We start from the raw sequence: 15,621 nt of genomic DNA, 5'->3' as shown, positions 1-15,621 counted from the left end.
TGATTTCGTTCGTCAGTTGTACGTTTCGACGTCGAGTGATTGGTGTCGAGGTATGAGCCACTTGGGTTGCATAGGCTTTTTATTTTGCTGATATCAGAATCTAAGTGCAACCAACGGGACACAACGTAACAGTTCTGTTGTAATTTGGGAGGAGGGGGAGGGGGGGGGGGACGCAGGTTAGAACTTGAAAACATTCTATGATGCAGAGAACTCCAGGAATAGTATGCTGCAAATGACAGACACGTTTGCACACATGTGGGGGGGACTGACGAGCCGACAATATAAACAAGCAGCAGGATGGACGGGTCGACATTGCTCTAGTGTTAGCGGAAATGCAGAAGGTGAAGAAAGGTATTGCTGTGGTGTCAGCGTGTGAGAGCAGCTTAGCCAACGGACCATAAATTGTAAGGAGACAAATGGCGGACATGTAACACAGCGCAGGCCAGCACGAAGACCATACAGTGGCGTCGTGGAGCGAATTAGCAATCACTAAAAACTAAATCTGTCGAATCTCGACAGGTATGGCGCAGCCACACACACAAGTGCCCACCACTGAAGAATGAGTAGGGAAGACGAGGAGCTCAAGAGGCAAATCGCGGTACAAGAGAGCTGCAAATTTACGTCTGCCAGGGATGCCCTAGTTGGAGGGGACTTTAAACTACCGAGTATAAAGTGGGATGTCTATAGATTCATTGAGGGAGGGTGCATACAGACACTCGTGCGAAGTACAGGGTTATTACAAATGATTGAAGCGATTTCACAGCTCTACAATAACTTTATTATTTGAGATATTTTCACAATGCTTTGCACACACATAATAAAACTCAAAAAGTTTTTTTAGGCATTCACAAATGTTCGATATGTGCCCCATTAGTGATTCGGCAGACATCAAGCCGATAATCAAGTTCCTCCCACACTCGGCGCAGCATGTCCCCATCAATGAGTTCGAAAGCATCGTTGATGCGAGCTCGCAGTTCTGGCACGTTTCATGGTAGAGGAGGTTTAAACACTGAATCTTTCACATAACCCCACAGAAAGAAATCGCACGGGGTTAAGTCGGGAGAACGTGGAGGCCATGACATGAATTGCTGATCATGATCTCCACCACGACCGATCCATCGGTTTTCCAATCTCCTGTTTAAGAAATGCCGAACATCATGATGGAAGTGCGGTGGAGCACCATCCTGTTGAAAGATGAAGTCGGCGCTGTCGGTCTCCAGTTGTGGCATGAGCCAATTTTCCGCGGGCTGCGCGTGAAACTTGCCCGCACGCGTTCAACCGTTTCTTCGCTCACTGCAGGCCGACCCGTTGATTTCCCCTTACAGAGGCATCCAGAAGCTTTAAACTGCGCATACCATCGCCGAATGGAGTTAGCAGTTGGTGGATCTTTGTTGAACTTCGTCCTGAAGTGTCGTTGCACTGTTATGACTGACTGATGTGAGTGCATTTCAAGCACGACATACGCTTTCTCGGCTCCTGTCGCCATTTTGTCTCACTGCGCTCTCGAGCGCTCTGACAGCAGAAACCTGAAGTACGGCTTCAGCCGAACAAAACTTTATAAGTTTTTCTACGTATCTATAGTGTGTCGTGACCATATGTCAATGAATGGAGCTACAGTGAATTTATGAAATCGCTTCAATCATTTGTAATAGCCCTGTACTTTTGAACGCGTTTTCTGAAAACTGCGTTGAGCAGCTACTTCGACAGCCCACAAGCAATGGAAATATCTTACAAAAAAAAAATGGTTCAAAATGGCTCTAAGCGCTATGGGACTTAACGTCTCTAGTCATCAGTCCCCTAGACTTAGAACTACTAAAACCTAACTAACCTAAGGACATCACACACATCCATGCCCGAGGCAAGATTCGAACCTGCGACCGTAGCAGCAGCGCGGTTCCGGACTGAAGCGCCTAGAACCGCTCGGCAACAACGGCCGGCAACAGGAAAAGGAAATGACTAGTAGTGGTAGAGGGCACCCAGCGCCACGCGCCGTGCGGTGGCTTGTAGGATATCTATGTAGATGTAAATGTAGGGATTAGGGGTGCGAGCTAACATCCCAAACATGTTCGGGCCCACACGCTGTTCCTCTTCGTCGAAATGTCTTGGCTCAAACTCTCTCTAGGGGTTGAACTGCAGGTGTCGCATTACACGCCCTAAATTGGACACTTGTGACACTACGGTTAAATTGTCTGGCTAATGGCAAGTTTGCGAAATACAAAGTTAACATAGCATATGATAACAGTAACAATAATATCGGGAACTAAATTAACGACCCATAAATGATGTAGGCCACATAGTTGCGATTTGGATAGAATAATGTTTATTCAGAAAGCAAACTAATAGCGAAAGTGGTCGTATTTAGAGTTTCTGCTACACAAGAGCGCATATCCATTTGACACAGTTTGATCATTCCTAATCTCGTCGCGAAATACAAGTTATCTACGCGAAAAGTGAGTTCACACCAGGTGCGCGGCTGCTCACCGCTCAGAGACCAAGTCCCGCGATACCACACAACGCGAAATTTTCTAAGTCGTTTCACTTCCTAGCTGCCTAAAGACCGACCGTCCACTTTCGCGTCTGCATCCGAACTGTACCCTTTGGTGTCTCCAGCCGAACTGGCCGCTTTCGCGTCTGCACCAGCACTCTCCCTCTGCCCGTCTCCAGCGCGCCGAACATCCTCGCTCAACTGACTAGTGCAGTTCCCTTTCCTGAAACCGTCCATCTGATTGGCTACAGCTTATTCTACATTATTTTACATTTTAACATATTTAAATAATCAAAGCTTGACCACTTTAACCTTCTAAATAAAATAACAATAATATCCATAGCTAAATTCTTTTACATAAAACCAATACAATTTCCTTCTTAACTTTGAATGTCACGGCCAGTAACCTTGGACCAATGTGCTTCCTGATAAGTAAATAAAGAGCAAAAGTAATTATTATGCACTAAACTTTACAACAAATGTTCTATTACCTAATAATTCAATAAGGTGTCATGCCGTCATCGTTCAATGTGTTTTGTGTGGAGGCAATGATGATCTGATGCTTAACTGTAAATACTGATAATTTAATTTTACTATACCTTTTAAACAAATAAAGTTACAGAGTTGATATTTACAACGTTTGCCATTTTAATGATGCGCTTCTATATGAAATGTCGATCGTTAAGATACACCAAAGCATTCAGATTTTAGCATTCAGGTTTTTGTTACAAAACTTGTTAATATCACTTTGACAGTAAATCCTAAACTATTACAGATATGATCAGTATTCAAATTTTATTGGGATCACCATGAAATTTTATGAAGGATGGCAGATTAAAATTACTGTGACTTCATTCCCTGCATTACTACAGAATTAATTTTTTTCCATAAATGTTTCCCTTTATGGCCGATGTTAGGTCCACCATATTTAACACTGCCACATCTCCTTAGCCACAAACGGCTTCTGCTGGGTTTCGCTATGACGTAGGTTCTTGTCTGTCTCACTCGCACACTACAGCGCTTAGGCCTCAATAGACAATAGACGTCTGTGAGTTTCCCCATCTCGTGTGAATCTGCACCCTTCGTGGCACGCGGTCCTGCACCACAGGGTTCGTTTCACGATTCCTGTAGGCTGACTCTTCTGGTTATTATTTAAACGAGAGCGCAATCCTCGTTTACTAACAGGGGCGAGGCAGGAGATGGTTCAAATGGCTCTGAGCACTACGCGACTTAACTTCTGAGGTCATCAGTCGCCTAGAACTTAGAACTAATTAAACCTAACTAACCTAAGGACATCACACACATCCATGCCCGAGGCAGGATTCGAACCTGCGACCGTAGCGGTCGCTCGGTTCCAGACTGTAGCGCCTAGAACCACACGGCCACCCCGGCCGGCCTAGGCAGGAGAGACTCCACGCTTCCCCCGCCATCCCTTCGCAGTCAGCATAGCCAAGTTTTTTATGAAGCAGTAAGAAAAAAATGAATCTGTCCCATGAAGACCTTGATACCACTGTATTTCATTCAGACCCACTGAAGTGCAATACACAACTATTTAAACACGAATATTGGCAGAGCATTTCACCATTGTGAGTGTTGTGACTAGGAATCCTGCATACTCTATTCGCTAGACAAACAATAAAACAAATCGTATTAATGAGTTTTATTATAGCTTGACGAATACAATACTTAACTTTGATAGATGTGTCGCAAGCAAAGGGCGACATACAAAATAATCAGTCTTCTTCAGAATAGACAAACACATAGTCTGTGCTACATTGAGAGAACTATCGAAGAGGCTACGATGCGTTGGCTAACGAAGTGCTATCGAAGTGGGCTGTCACCAGTCGGGTGCAGCGTTTATGTCAAATTCACCTAGGGGCCGCTGCTGTCGCATTGTCGTCCTGGAGGCAGGTCGGTCAGCGTGCGATTGGCTGACCTCTTCTCACAGCCGTCTCTTCTCTTTCGTTCCCGACTGGCGTGCCGGAGCTAACTTTACGCCGTAACAGAGACAGGTATAAATTCCAGGTCGTGAGATATCCAACCCTCACAAGAAATGAAAATCTCAATATTAAACACATATATACTCGCTAATTTGTTGTCAGATCTAAGGAATAATTGTACCATCGAATTTGTCTTATTGAGATCAGAGGGTTGGATTCCCTCAGTCGACGACGTCAGGTTGCAACGCCTGGGCTACTCTCAGGTTGTAATCTCCGTCTTCGGCGGTTGTGTCTGTCTGTCTGTCTGTCTGTCTGCCTGCCTGCCCGTCGCTTCCTGCTGTCGCTGTTCGTCCGTCTGTCCGCCTGCCTGCTCGCTGCCCACCGCCGCCGCCGCTGCTGCTTGCTGTCCGTCCGTCCGTCCGTCCGTCTGCCTGTTCGCCGCCATCTGCAGTTCGTCCGTCCGTCTGTTCGTCGCCGTCGCCGCCGCCGGTGCCCGCCGCCGCCGCCGCCGCCGCCGCCGGTGCCCGCCGCCAGCCGGTGCCCGCCGCCGCCGCCAGCCGGTGCCCGCCGCCGCCGCCAGCCGGTGCCCGCCGCCGCCGCCAGCCGGTGCCCGCCGCCGCCGCCAGCCGGTGCCCGCCGCCAGCCGGTGCCCGCCGCCGCCGCCAGCCGGTGCCCGCCGCCGCCGCCAGCCGGTGCCTGCCGCCGCCGCCAGCCGGTGCCCGCCGCCGCCGCCAGCCGGTGCCCGCCGCCGCCGCCAGCCGGTGCCCGCCGCCGCCGCCAGCCGGTGCCCGCCGCCAGCCGGTGCCCGCCGCCAGCCGGTGCCCGCCGCCAGCCGGTGCCCGCCGCCGCCGCCAGCCGGTGCCCGCCGCCGCCGCCAGCCGGTGCCCGCCGCCGCCGCCAGCCGGTGCCCGCCGCCGCCGCCAGCCGGTGCCCGCCGCCGCCGCCAGCCGGTGCCCGCCGCCGCCGCCAGCCGGTGCCCGCCGCCAGCCGGTGCCCGCCGCCGCCGCCAGCCGGTGCCCGCCGCCGCCGCCAGCCGGTGCCCGCCGCCGCCGCCAGCCGGTGCCCGCCGCCGCCGCCAGCCGGTGCCCGCCGCCGCCGCCAGCCGGTGCCCGCCGCCAGCCGGTGCCCGCCGCCGCCGCCAGCCGGTGCCCGCCGCCGCCGCCAGCCGGTGCCCGCCGCCGCCGCCGGCCGGTGCCCGCCGCCAGCCGGTGCCCGCCGCCGCCGCCGGCCGGTGCCCGCCGCCAGCCGGTGCCCGCCGCCGCCGCCAGCCGGTGCCCGCCGCCGCCGCCAGCCGGTGCCCGCCGCCGCCGCCAGCCGGTGCCCGCCGCCAGCCGGTGCCCGCCGCCAGCCGGTGCCCGCCGCCGCCGCCAGCCGGTGCCCGCCGCCGCCGCCAGCCGGTGCCCGCCGCCGCCGCCAGCCGGTGCCCGCCGCCGCCGCCAGCCGGTGCCCGCCGCCAGCCGGTGCCCGCCGCCGCCGCCAGCCGGTGCCCGCCGCCGTCGCCGCCGTCCTGACCTTGGTCTACGGCCGTCTTCGTCTTCATCCGTCTTCGTCTTTGTCTGTCCCCAGTTTCTGTCCTTTCCTCTTCGTTCTGTTCGTTATTGTTTCTGTCTACCGTCATGTCCGCCCCCACCACCGCTGCCACCGCTACCACCACCGCCATAGTTTATACTTCCCCTTCCGCCGCCTCCACCACTATAACTTGGTGTGCCCAGTCCCACCCCCCTCCTTCCATCCCACCTCTCCTCACTCTCCCTTCACCCTCTATCTTTGTCGTCCCCTCTCCCGCTTCTTCCTCTCGCCCCTCTTGTTCTGATCCTTTCCCCCCACTCCCCCAGCCTGTCACTGCAGCTCCGGCTCGGGTGGTGGCCCGTCGGGCCACTGTCCATGCCCAGCTCTCCCCGTCACCTTCGCCATCACCGCCGCCACTGCCACCGTCATCGTCATCGTCGCCGTCGCCTTCACCTTCACCTTCACCGTCACCATCTCTGGCGCCGACTCCGGCCCCGGGACCTGCCCCTCCCCGCCACATTCCCGTTGTTCCCGTCCCCCACACCTCCTCCACCGCCATCAAGCGCCCCAGTGGCACCCCTGCTTCCTCTGCTTCCAAAAAGGCTCCGCCTCGTCCTCCTTCCCCCACCCATGATGCCATGGATGTATCCCCGCTTGTCCCTGCCCCCTCCTCCTCCTCCTCTACCCCCTCCTCCTACCGTTACCTCCTCTCCCGTCCTGATCCCTCTCTCCTTGAAGCCCGGAACCTCACCCTCTTCCTTCGCCAGCATTGTCCTGGTGCCCCCATCTCCCTCCTCACTCCTCGCCGTGATTCGGTCCTCATCTCCTCCCCCAGCCCAACCCTCCACACATACCTCCTTTCCCGCATTCCTGTCACCCGCTTTGGCCCTCATGCCTCTCTCACCCCTGCTCCTTCACCACCTCCCTCCCGCCAACCCCAACCTCCGCGTCCCCCGCCAACTCTCACCGCCGTGATCACTCGGCTTAGTCCAGTGATCACGGAGGAGGAGGTGTTGGCGGAGCTCCAGGCGCATCCCCATTTGGAGGTGCGTGCGGTTCGCCGCATACATAACGCTGCCGGCCCCACCCGCCTTATGCGGGTTTTTTCTGAGCACGCCCCCTCCATTGACCGTCTCCTGAAGGAGGGTGCCCTCCTTTGTAACCAGCGGTACAAGATCGACCCCTCCCGTTCCCCTCCTCAATCCCTGCGCTGCCAGAGGTGTCTGCGCTATAACGCGCACCCCACAGCTGAGTGCCGCGAGGCCCCCACCTGCCCGCATTGTCGGCAAGCGCACTTCCTCAGGCAGTGCCCTAACCTCCAATCCCCTCCTTCCTGCAATACCTGCAATCTCCCCCATCCCACCTACTCCCAAAAGTGTAAAGCCCGACCCCCTCCAACCACTCCTGAACTCACCGTCCCTGTCCGTCCCCTGGACGCCCCCACCCCTCCTGGCAATTCCCTTCGTCCCCCCCCCACCGCTGAGGACATCATCAGGTTCCTTACCATCATCCTCCAGAATGTTCATCCCTTTCAGCGCCCCCACACCCTCCAGCAGATCTCCCTTGCTGCCCGTTCCATATTCCAACTCAAGATGTACGCCACCTACTCCAACAACCAGGCCCATTTCACCTTCTCCCGTCTTGACACCCTCGTTTAAATCCCTGTCATGGCGCGACAGCAACGTATCCTTTTCAACAACATACGCTCCCTTCCTGCCAACAAAAACCTCTTCCTGCACACCCTTGCCACCCACCGCGTGGATGCCTTCCTCCTCAATGAAACCTTCCTGCAACCCCACCACACAGTCCACACTTCGCCCTACCTCCTCCACCGCTCCGATAATCCCCTCCCGATTGCGCGTGGCGGAGTTGCCATTGGGCACCACCGCCAGATCCCCGTTCGGCTCCAACCTCTCCTTCCCGACCCCACCGAACACCTGATCCTTAGTCTCTTCTTCCCTGGCCTTACCGTTACCTGCGCCACCATCTATGTCCGCCCTAACGCCCCTCTTCCCTTCGACTTCCTCTCCCACATTGACCGTACCTTCTCCTCCTACGTGATCGCCGCCGACCTCAACATCCATAGTCGTTCCGCCTCCCAGTTACGACGGTGGCATCGGTTCCTCTCCTCCCTTCAAGGCGACCTCATTCCCATCCCCCAGCACACCCGTCCCGAATCCAACTCCACTCCTGATGTTATCCTCTCCTCCCCCAACCTCCTTGGCCGCATAACGGTGGATGTCCTGGAACCTATTGGTAGCGACCATCTCCCTGTCCTCCTCACCGTTTCAGACGGTCGTCGCCCTCGCCCCGACCCTCGTACTGATCCTCCACCTAAGTATGTCCACGACTATTCCCGAGCCGACTGGAATGCCTACCGGGATACCCTTTCCACCCAGGTCGATAGCCACCCTCTCACCTACCACCACCCTGACGATGTCACCCATGCCGCCTCCTTTCTCCAGCAGACCTTGTCTGAGGCCGTGGAGGCCCACATTCCTACTGTCGCCATCCACCCCCACCGTCCTACCTTACCCCCACAGGCCGTTCTCCTCCTCCGTGAATCCCGTCGTCTCTACCGTGCCTTCCTCCGCACGCGTGACCCGGACACACTACGACGCCACCGGCAACTCCAGCGACACGTTCGTAATTTGCTCGCGGCTAAGAAACGCCGGGACTGGCGACAGACATGCACCCGTTTAACTGCAACCCTACCAATCAACTCGTCCAAGTTCTGGTCGGCCTTCCGTCGCCTTACCGGAACTAAACCCTCCCCCTACTATCCTCTTCTCCACGATGATCACCCCTTCCCTGACGCCCTTAGTAAGGCCAATCACTTTGCCTCCTACCTCTCCGATGTTTTCTCCATCCCCGATGATCCCCAGTTCGATTACTCCCTCTTCCCGGATATCCGCGATCGAACTGACACCTCTGTCCCTCCCCTCGCTCCTGGTTTCCAGTACTTGGACAACATTACACACACGGAACTCAATGCCCCTATCACTACACAGGATCTCATTGATACACTCCGCACAAAACGCAACACCGCTCCTGGTCACGATCGTGCCACCTACCGTCACCTTCGTGAAGCTCCTGTCTCTTTCCTCTCCACCCTGGCCAGGCTCTACAATGTAGTCCTGTCCACCGGTTACTACCCCGACCTGTGGAAAACCTCCCATATCCTCATGTTCCTTAAACCTGGCAAACCGCCGTCCGCCGTCTCCTCTTACCGTCCTATCAGCCTTACCTCGGTCTTCAGCAAGGTCCTGGAATCTATCCTCACCCGCCGCATCCACCAGCATCTCCGCCAGCACCGCCTCCTTCCCGTCACCCAGTGTGGCTTTCGGCCGTCCTTCTCTTCTGACGATCTTCTCCTTCACCTCACTGATCTCCTTTCCGAACAGCTTAATTCCCGTCGCTCCGCAAGCTTCCTCTCCCTTGACCTCGAACGCGCTTATGACCGCGTCTGGCATTCCGGTCTCCTCTTCAAGCTCCAAACCTTTGCCCTTCCCATTAACTACGTCCGTCTGATCGGCTCCTTTCTCTCCCGCTGTCCTTCCTATGTCACCATCCATAACACAGATTCCTACACCTTTTTCCCCTCCGCCGGTGTGCCCCAAGGCTCCGTCCTCTCCCCCCTTCTGTACCTTTTGTACACGGCGGACATGCCGCCGCCGTCACCCCCCGTCCACCTTCTCCAGTTTGCCGATGACACTGCCTTCCTTGCCCTTGCCCCCACCCTGCAACGCTCCCAACGCCTTCTCCAATCCCATCTTGACCGCTTCACTGCTTGGTGCAACCAGTGGTTGCTTAAGGTCAATCCCTCCAAAACCCAGGCGATCATTGTAGGCAAAACCACCCCTTCCTTCCGCCTCCTTGATTTCTATCTCACCGTCTATAGCCGTCCTATCGCCCTCACTCCCACCCTTCAGTACCTTGGCATCACCCTCGACCGTCGCCTCTCCTGGACTCCCCATCTCCGGACAATCCAAGCCAAGGCATGTTCCCGCCTCCGTCTCCTCAAGCTCCTTTCTGGCCGTACGTGGGGTTTGGACGCCTCCACAATCCTCCACACCTATAAATCCCTCATCCGCCCTATACTTTGTTACGCCCATCCTGCCTGGATCTCCGCGCCCCCTACCTTTTATAAATCCCTCCCAATCCTTGAACGCCATGCTCTCCGCCTTGCCTATCGCATCCGTCTCCCCTCCCCCACGCGGATCCTGTATGATCTCATCCCCTTCCCCCACCTCCTCCTTTTCCTTGAAAGGATACGGATCCTGTACACCTCCCATAAACTTGATCCTCCTCACCCGCTCGTGTCTCCGATCCTCTCCCACCCCCGCCCGCTGCCGCGCCTGTATTCCCACATCCCACCTGGTCTCCATCTCTCCACCCTCCTTACCCTCTCCCAAGGTGGCTTCCGCCAGCTCCCCCTCCCTGATGATGTCCTCCTCCCCTGCATATACCCCTCCTATAAACTTTGATCCTCCCCCCCCACCTCCTGTGTCCTTTCCTTTAGGCACCCTCCCTCCCCCCCTTTCCCTTCCCTTCTCTTTCCTTTCCCCCCTCCCTCCTACCCTCTCCTCCGGGCTTCCCCTCCCCCTTCCTCCCTCCCCCTCTCTCCTTTGCCCATGGCATCTCTGCTCTCCCCTCTCCCATCTCCCCTTCCTCCTCCTTCACCTCCACTCTTGGCAGGTCCCGGGACTCGTACACGCTGAGTGAACATTCGCGCGCCGGAGGTCATCGCCATCAGTGTATCGTGTGTGCCGTCGTGTTTAGTGTTCAGTTTCGTCGTCACACTCCATTGTTCACCAGTGCCATTGTCTTCTTCAGTGTTCGTGCGTCGTGACAACAGTTTGTTGTGAATTATCGTCGAGTGTGAACGGCTCCGTGTTTGTCTTTATGTGTCTCCTTTTTATTAAACACCGTTATGTCACATTTGTGTATTCTTTCTGTTCTTTCTTATCTCCTCTACGGCTGAAGAGCGGCGTACCATGCTGCTGACAGCCTGCCTGTTTTGTACGGGTTTTAAAATAACAATAAAGAAAAAAAAAATTGTCTTATTGAGAACGACATTTCTCCCTGGGTATTTATGATTTCATTATTTGCAGATTCGACTGCTCGCGTAATTAATTTTACTGTCATATATTCATTATCTCCAATCAGACAGAGAACATAAGAGATGGATTTGGAAGATTTAGCAATAGATAAAACAAGCAAAATCATCAGTTTACTTTTTGAGAAAAGTACTTAGTACGTTGGCATAATAGCCATTTCCCAATACATTGTTCTCGAAACTTGATTACATAAAAAAAATGGTTCAAATGGCTTTGAGCACTATGGAACTTAACATCTGAGGTCATCAGTCCCCTAGAACTTAGAACTGCTTAAACCTAACTAACCTAAGGACATCACACACATCCATGCCCGAGGCAGGACTCGAACCTGCGACCGTAGCGGTCGCGCGGTTCCAGACTGAAGCGCCTAGAACCGCTCGGCCACAGCGGCCTGCGACTTGATTACATCTTTAAATTTATAGTTCACTTGTAGCTTCCATATGCCCAAAGAAATTTGGCACAAAATATTAATTAATTCTAAACGCCGTTTCTTGTTACTTAATATTATAGTTCTTATCATCAGCTAAAGCATTACATCTTTTTTGTATTTTTTTCCTGTCGAATACAACAACGGAAATTTTTTAGATAACTCCCAAAGTATGGTACTAGGTACTTAATTGCTGATTACCAAGTGGTATCTCTTATTTCTGCAAATTTCTGCATTTTGTGTATTAAAGCCATGAATGGACAAGGATTTTTCTTAGCAAGTGGCCCCAAAAGTAATCATATGGGCATCCATAACGTTTGCTCATGTTGCACAAATGTGTCAGATGTATGGGAGATACAGAGGATGTCGGCAATCCAACCCTAAAGCTTTCTATCGCGAACTAGAAACGTATTTCGGATAGAAAGGAATTGCGGAGCACCCGGAAATGATTTTAGTAGACAGGCTTTAGATAGGGACGAAGCTGTGCGCTTCGTGATGGTATCTGAGAATTTCACTTCGTACGTAGAATTCCTGATGAAGACCCTTGCGGCGTATTGGTGACAGTCTGCTCAAAGCGCAGGGAGAAGCCACATTTCCGTGGAAGTACTGCGTCTCTTTTTCGGCGTTCGTGCGAAGGCCCAGTTCACAGAAAGGTTGGCAGCGTTCGCTGAATCGGGGAAGAGAGACCGGTTCAACGGCAAGGTGGCGGCAGCGAGATCGTGCGGACGTTTTCTCTACAAGCCCCCAAGAAGCGGAACGAGACGCAACACAGTGGAAATTCTTGGAATAGGTGGCATCGGGAGCGTCGTTCCGAGAGTGGAGGTACAAGCGCAGCCCGCCTCAGATACACACCACACACACACACACACACACACACATGCGAAAGGAGTCACACGAGAACCAAGAGCACGGCATGAAGAGGAGAAGAGTGGTTTCCCTACAGTGGAGCAACACGGTCTATCCAAGCCGACATTCATCTTGAGAGGCTCCAAAATCTTTGTGATCATCTATTTTCTGCACAAAAACCAAGCAAAATGATGAAGAGCACGAGACTGGATTCACATTCGGCAAGACGGCGTTTCAAATCCTCTTCCACCCATCCATATTTAGGTTTGCCATGATTCGTAACGTTTTAAACCCCAATTTTCTTACTTTCTTTCCTTCTGCCTAAAATATACCATGTGACGAAATTTGATTACAGATCTCATTACACTGCTAGCTTGCAAGGACACGCGCAGTGAATTACGGGTGAGCTTAACCCAGTATACATTCCCTTGAGAAATTAATTGCAAATAATTAATCGCAATTTTAAAACAACAAATATTTTTGATTATTACATACATCACATAAAGATTCCGACAGTTATGAAAGTCATTTTGAAATTTAACTTGAGGTTATTTCTCCTCTACAACTCCATCCATCCCTTAAATGACTTTTTTCAGTTAAATGCAATATTGACATCGTTGGCTGAGATATCCTCCAGGATTTCTGTAGCATCAATCCGCAAGGCTTCAATTATTTGCAGCAGTTGCGCACCTTTTCTTTAGGGAGCGTGAGTTTTTAGCGTCGTTGATTGTGATGAGTGCGTGTGGTGCTTGTGCTGCTGATGATTGTGAAAGAAAAGGCAGAACGTGAAACCCGATGCCAATACATATCCCACACTTTTCAGATAGCACCAAAGAAGTCGCAACAGGAGGATCGCTATGAACGGTATGACTGCGGCGACAGTGCTGCAAATTCTGGAAAGGTGACAGAAACATCATGCCACCACCACTCATCTGCTCGTAGGTGAAGTAATGTCGGTGAAAAACTTCTGTCTGTACTAGAATTCAAATTGTCGAATCCGGTGTCGAGGACCACGGCATGACCGTTTGTCGCGTCCTCATTTAGAGAGACGAGTTTGTAACGTGAAACTTGTAGCGAGAATGTGCACAAGGGAAATATGTTTAATTTGTTGTTCAATTTAAGTACGTACGTTTCATTAGAAATCTGAGGCAAATGCCGGGATGCTTCCTTTGAAAGGCACGCTAGACTTCCTTCTCCATCCTTGTCTAACCAGATGGGACCGATGACCTCACTGGTTGGTCCCCTCCCCCAAATCAATCAACCAGCCAAGTAATTAGCAGTGTGTCTTCTTGTTATTAAATTGAAGCCACTGTGGTATTATTAATCTGTAAATGACCGCCATCAGCCATTCATACAAATATAGGATATATACGTAGCCTTTCGAATGACTCGTTTTGCATATTTTCAACAGAAATTGTTTAGATGATCTACGGAACATGGTATTAAGTGTTGTTGCAGTTGTGGTCTTCAGTCCAGAGACTGGTTTCATGCAGTTCTCCATGCTACTCTATCCTGTGCAAGCTTCTTCATCTCCCAGTACCTACTGCAACCTAAGTCCTTCTGAATATGTTTAGTGTATTCATCTCTTGGTCTCCGTCTACGATTTTTGCCCTCCACGCTGCCCTCCAATACTAAATTGGTGATCCCTTGATGCCTCAGAATATGCCCTACCAACCGATCCCTTCTTATAGTCAAGTTGTGCCACAAATTTCTCTTCTCTCCAATTCTATTCAATACCTCCTCATTAGTTATGTGATCTACCCATCAAATCTTCAGCATTCTTCTGTTGCACCACATTTCGAAAGCTTCTATTCTCTTCTTGTCTACACTATTTATCGACCACGTTTCACTGCCATACATGGCTACACTCCATACAAATACTTTCAGAAACGACTTCCTGGCACTTAAATCTATACTCGATGTTAACAAATTTCTCTTCTTCAAAAACGCTTTCTGGCACACTAATTATATAGCTTCTTGTCTCAATTGTGTCTGCACATCCGTTGTGACAACAGTGTAGGCTCTTGATGAATGATGCGGCATAATCCCACAAAACATCACCTGGATACTCTTTTGCAGTACGGACTTCTCGGACGCCTTGAAATAGATCAGGGACAGTAATCTCGGCAACGTCTTCCTTTTTTTTTTTACGTGTCCATAAAGACGTCTCAGTAGTGAAATGTCAGATAAGACGATACGAACGAAAGAACAACGCAACAACCAGTCCCTGAGAGGAGAAAATCTCCAACGCGGCCGGGAATCGAACTCAGGCTCCTTTGATTAGCAGTCGCCCGCGCTGTACGTGGCGCTACAGTGGCGGGCGGCAACGTTGTATATGCCACAAAACGTTGTTCAAAGCTTCAAATGTTAATAACGGGCAAAGAGAGTGTAATTGCCTATTGGAATAAACTATCCCGCCATTTCCCCGCAATAATTTGGAAAAACATGGGAAACACAAACCACGATCGGTGGATCATAATAAGACAGTCAAACAGGCTGAAAGACTGGTACATGGACACTACTATGTGCCGTTCTGTTCATTTTAGTGAATTACATCCCCATAATACCTAAAGCATTTGTCGCCAGGGCTATAGCAGCAAATGAAAATACAGTAAGTCGAACCCTAAGCCACGTATGGAAGCCCAACACTCGACCAATTGCAACTACAAGGGCGACATTGGTATCTCCTGTAGAATGAAAGCCTATGTCTTGCGTCCTATTACAGTGTTGTCAAGTTTCGTTTTTAACCTTCATTTTCTATCGACAATACGTATGGAAAAAAATTTACTATAAACATTTTTACATCGTTAGTGATGTTTTGCGCATTGCTCTTCTGGACGCACTAAGTTCTATTAACTTTTTCCTGTTGACATTTGTGATTCTTTTTTGAATCGAGAATGCAAAAAATCTCTCTAACCTCAGCATTTTCCGAATTTGATTATTAAACCACGGAGGATCTCTCCCAACCTTAATCTATTGACGTGGCACACACGTATCCTGAGCGCGATTAACAACCAGTTTCAACTTTGTCCATAATTCCTCTACGTCTGTCGTACTGGAACTAAATAATATCCATTCATTGTCTAAAAACGAAACATTACCAACTTGATCTTATATTTTAAGGAGAAAAAAAGGACACATGCAAGATATCAGGATCAGCAACCGATCCAACGCGAAAATTTTTGGTCATATTTCTCATAGTACAGAGCTATGATCTTCTGAAAGTGCAGCTTGTAAACTTAGCGTTCACGGGTTGCTGATCACTCGCTCGGCCCCACTGCAGCCGCCTTAATG

The 15,621-nt window shown here is 51.8% G+C and overlaps 1 protein-coding gene across 1 annotated transcript; it reads left to right on the top strand.

Annotated features, from left to right (window-relative positions):
* The first annotated feature begins 332 nt into the window (after nt 1-332).
* Nucleotides 333-15,025, top strand: LOC126184428 (uncharacterized). The gene is made up of 3 exons (XM_049926818.1): nt 333-351; nt 5,224-5,652; nt 14,874-15,025. Exons 1-3 carry the CDS (start codon nt 333-335, stop codon nt 15,023-15,025), a joined length of 600 nt encoding a protein of 199 aa, XP_049782775.1.
* The last annotated feature ends 596 nt before the right edge of the window (nt 15,026-15,621 follow it).

This window comes from Schistocerca cancellata, chromosome 4 (genome assembly GCF_023864275.1).
Source record: "Schistocerca cancellata isolate TAMUIC-IGC-003103 chromosome 4, iqSchCanc2.1, whole genome shotgun sequence".
Taxonomy (NCBI): domain Eukaryota; kingdom Metazoa; phylum Arthropoda; class Insecta; order Orthoptera; family Acrididae; genus Schistocerca; species Schistocerca cancellata.
This window is presented reverse-complemented; position numbering and strand designations above follow the sequence as displayed.

What these genes read in the sequence shown, in the direction of transcription:
- LOC126184428 (XM_049926818.1), top strand. An exon ending in GGTGCCCGCCGCCGCCGCCG is followed by an intron (nt 5,653 to 14,873) that starts GCCGGTGCCCGC and finishes TGTTCATTTTAG; the next exon opens with TGAATTACATCCCCATAATA.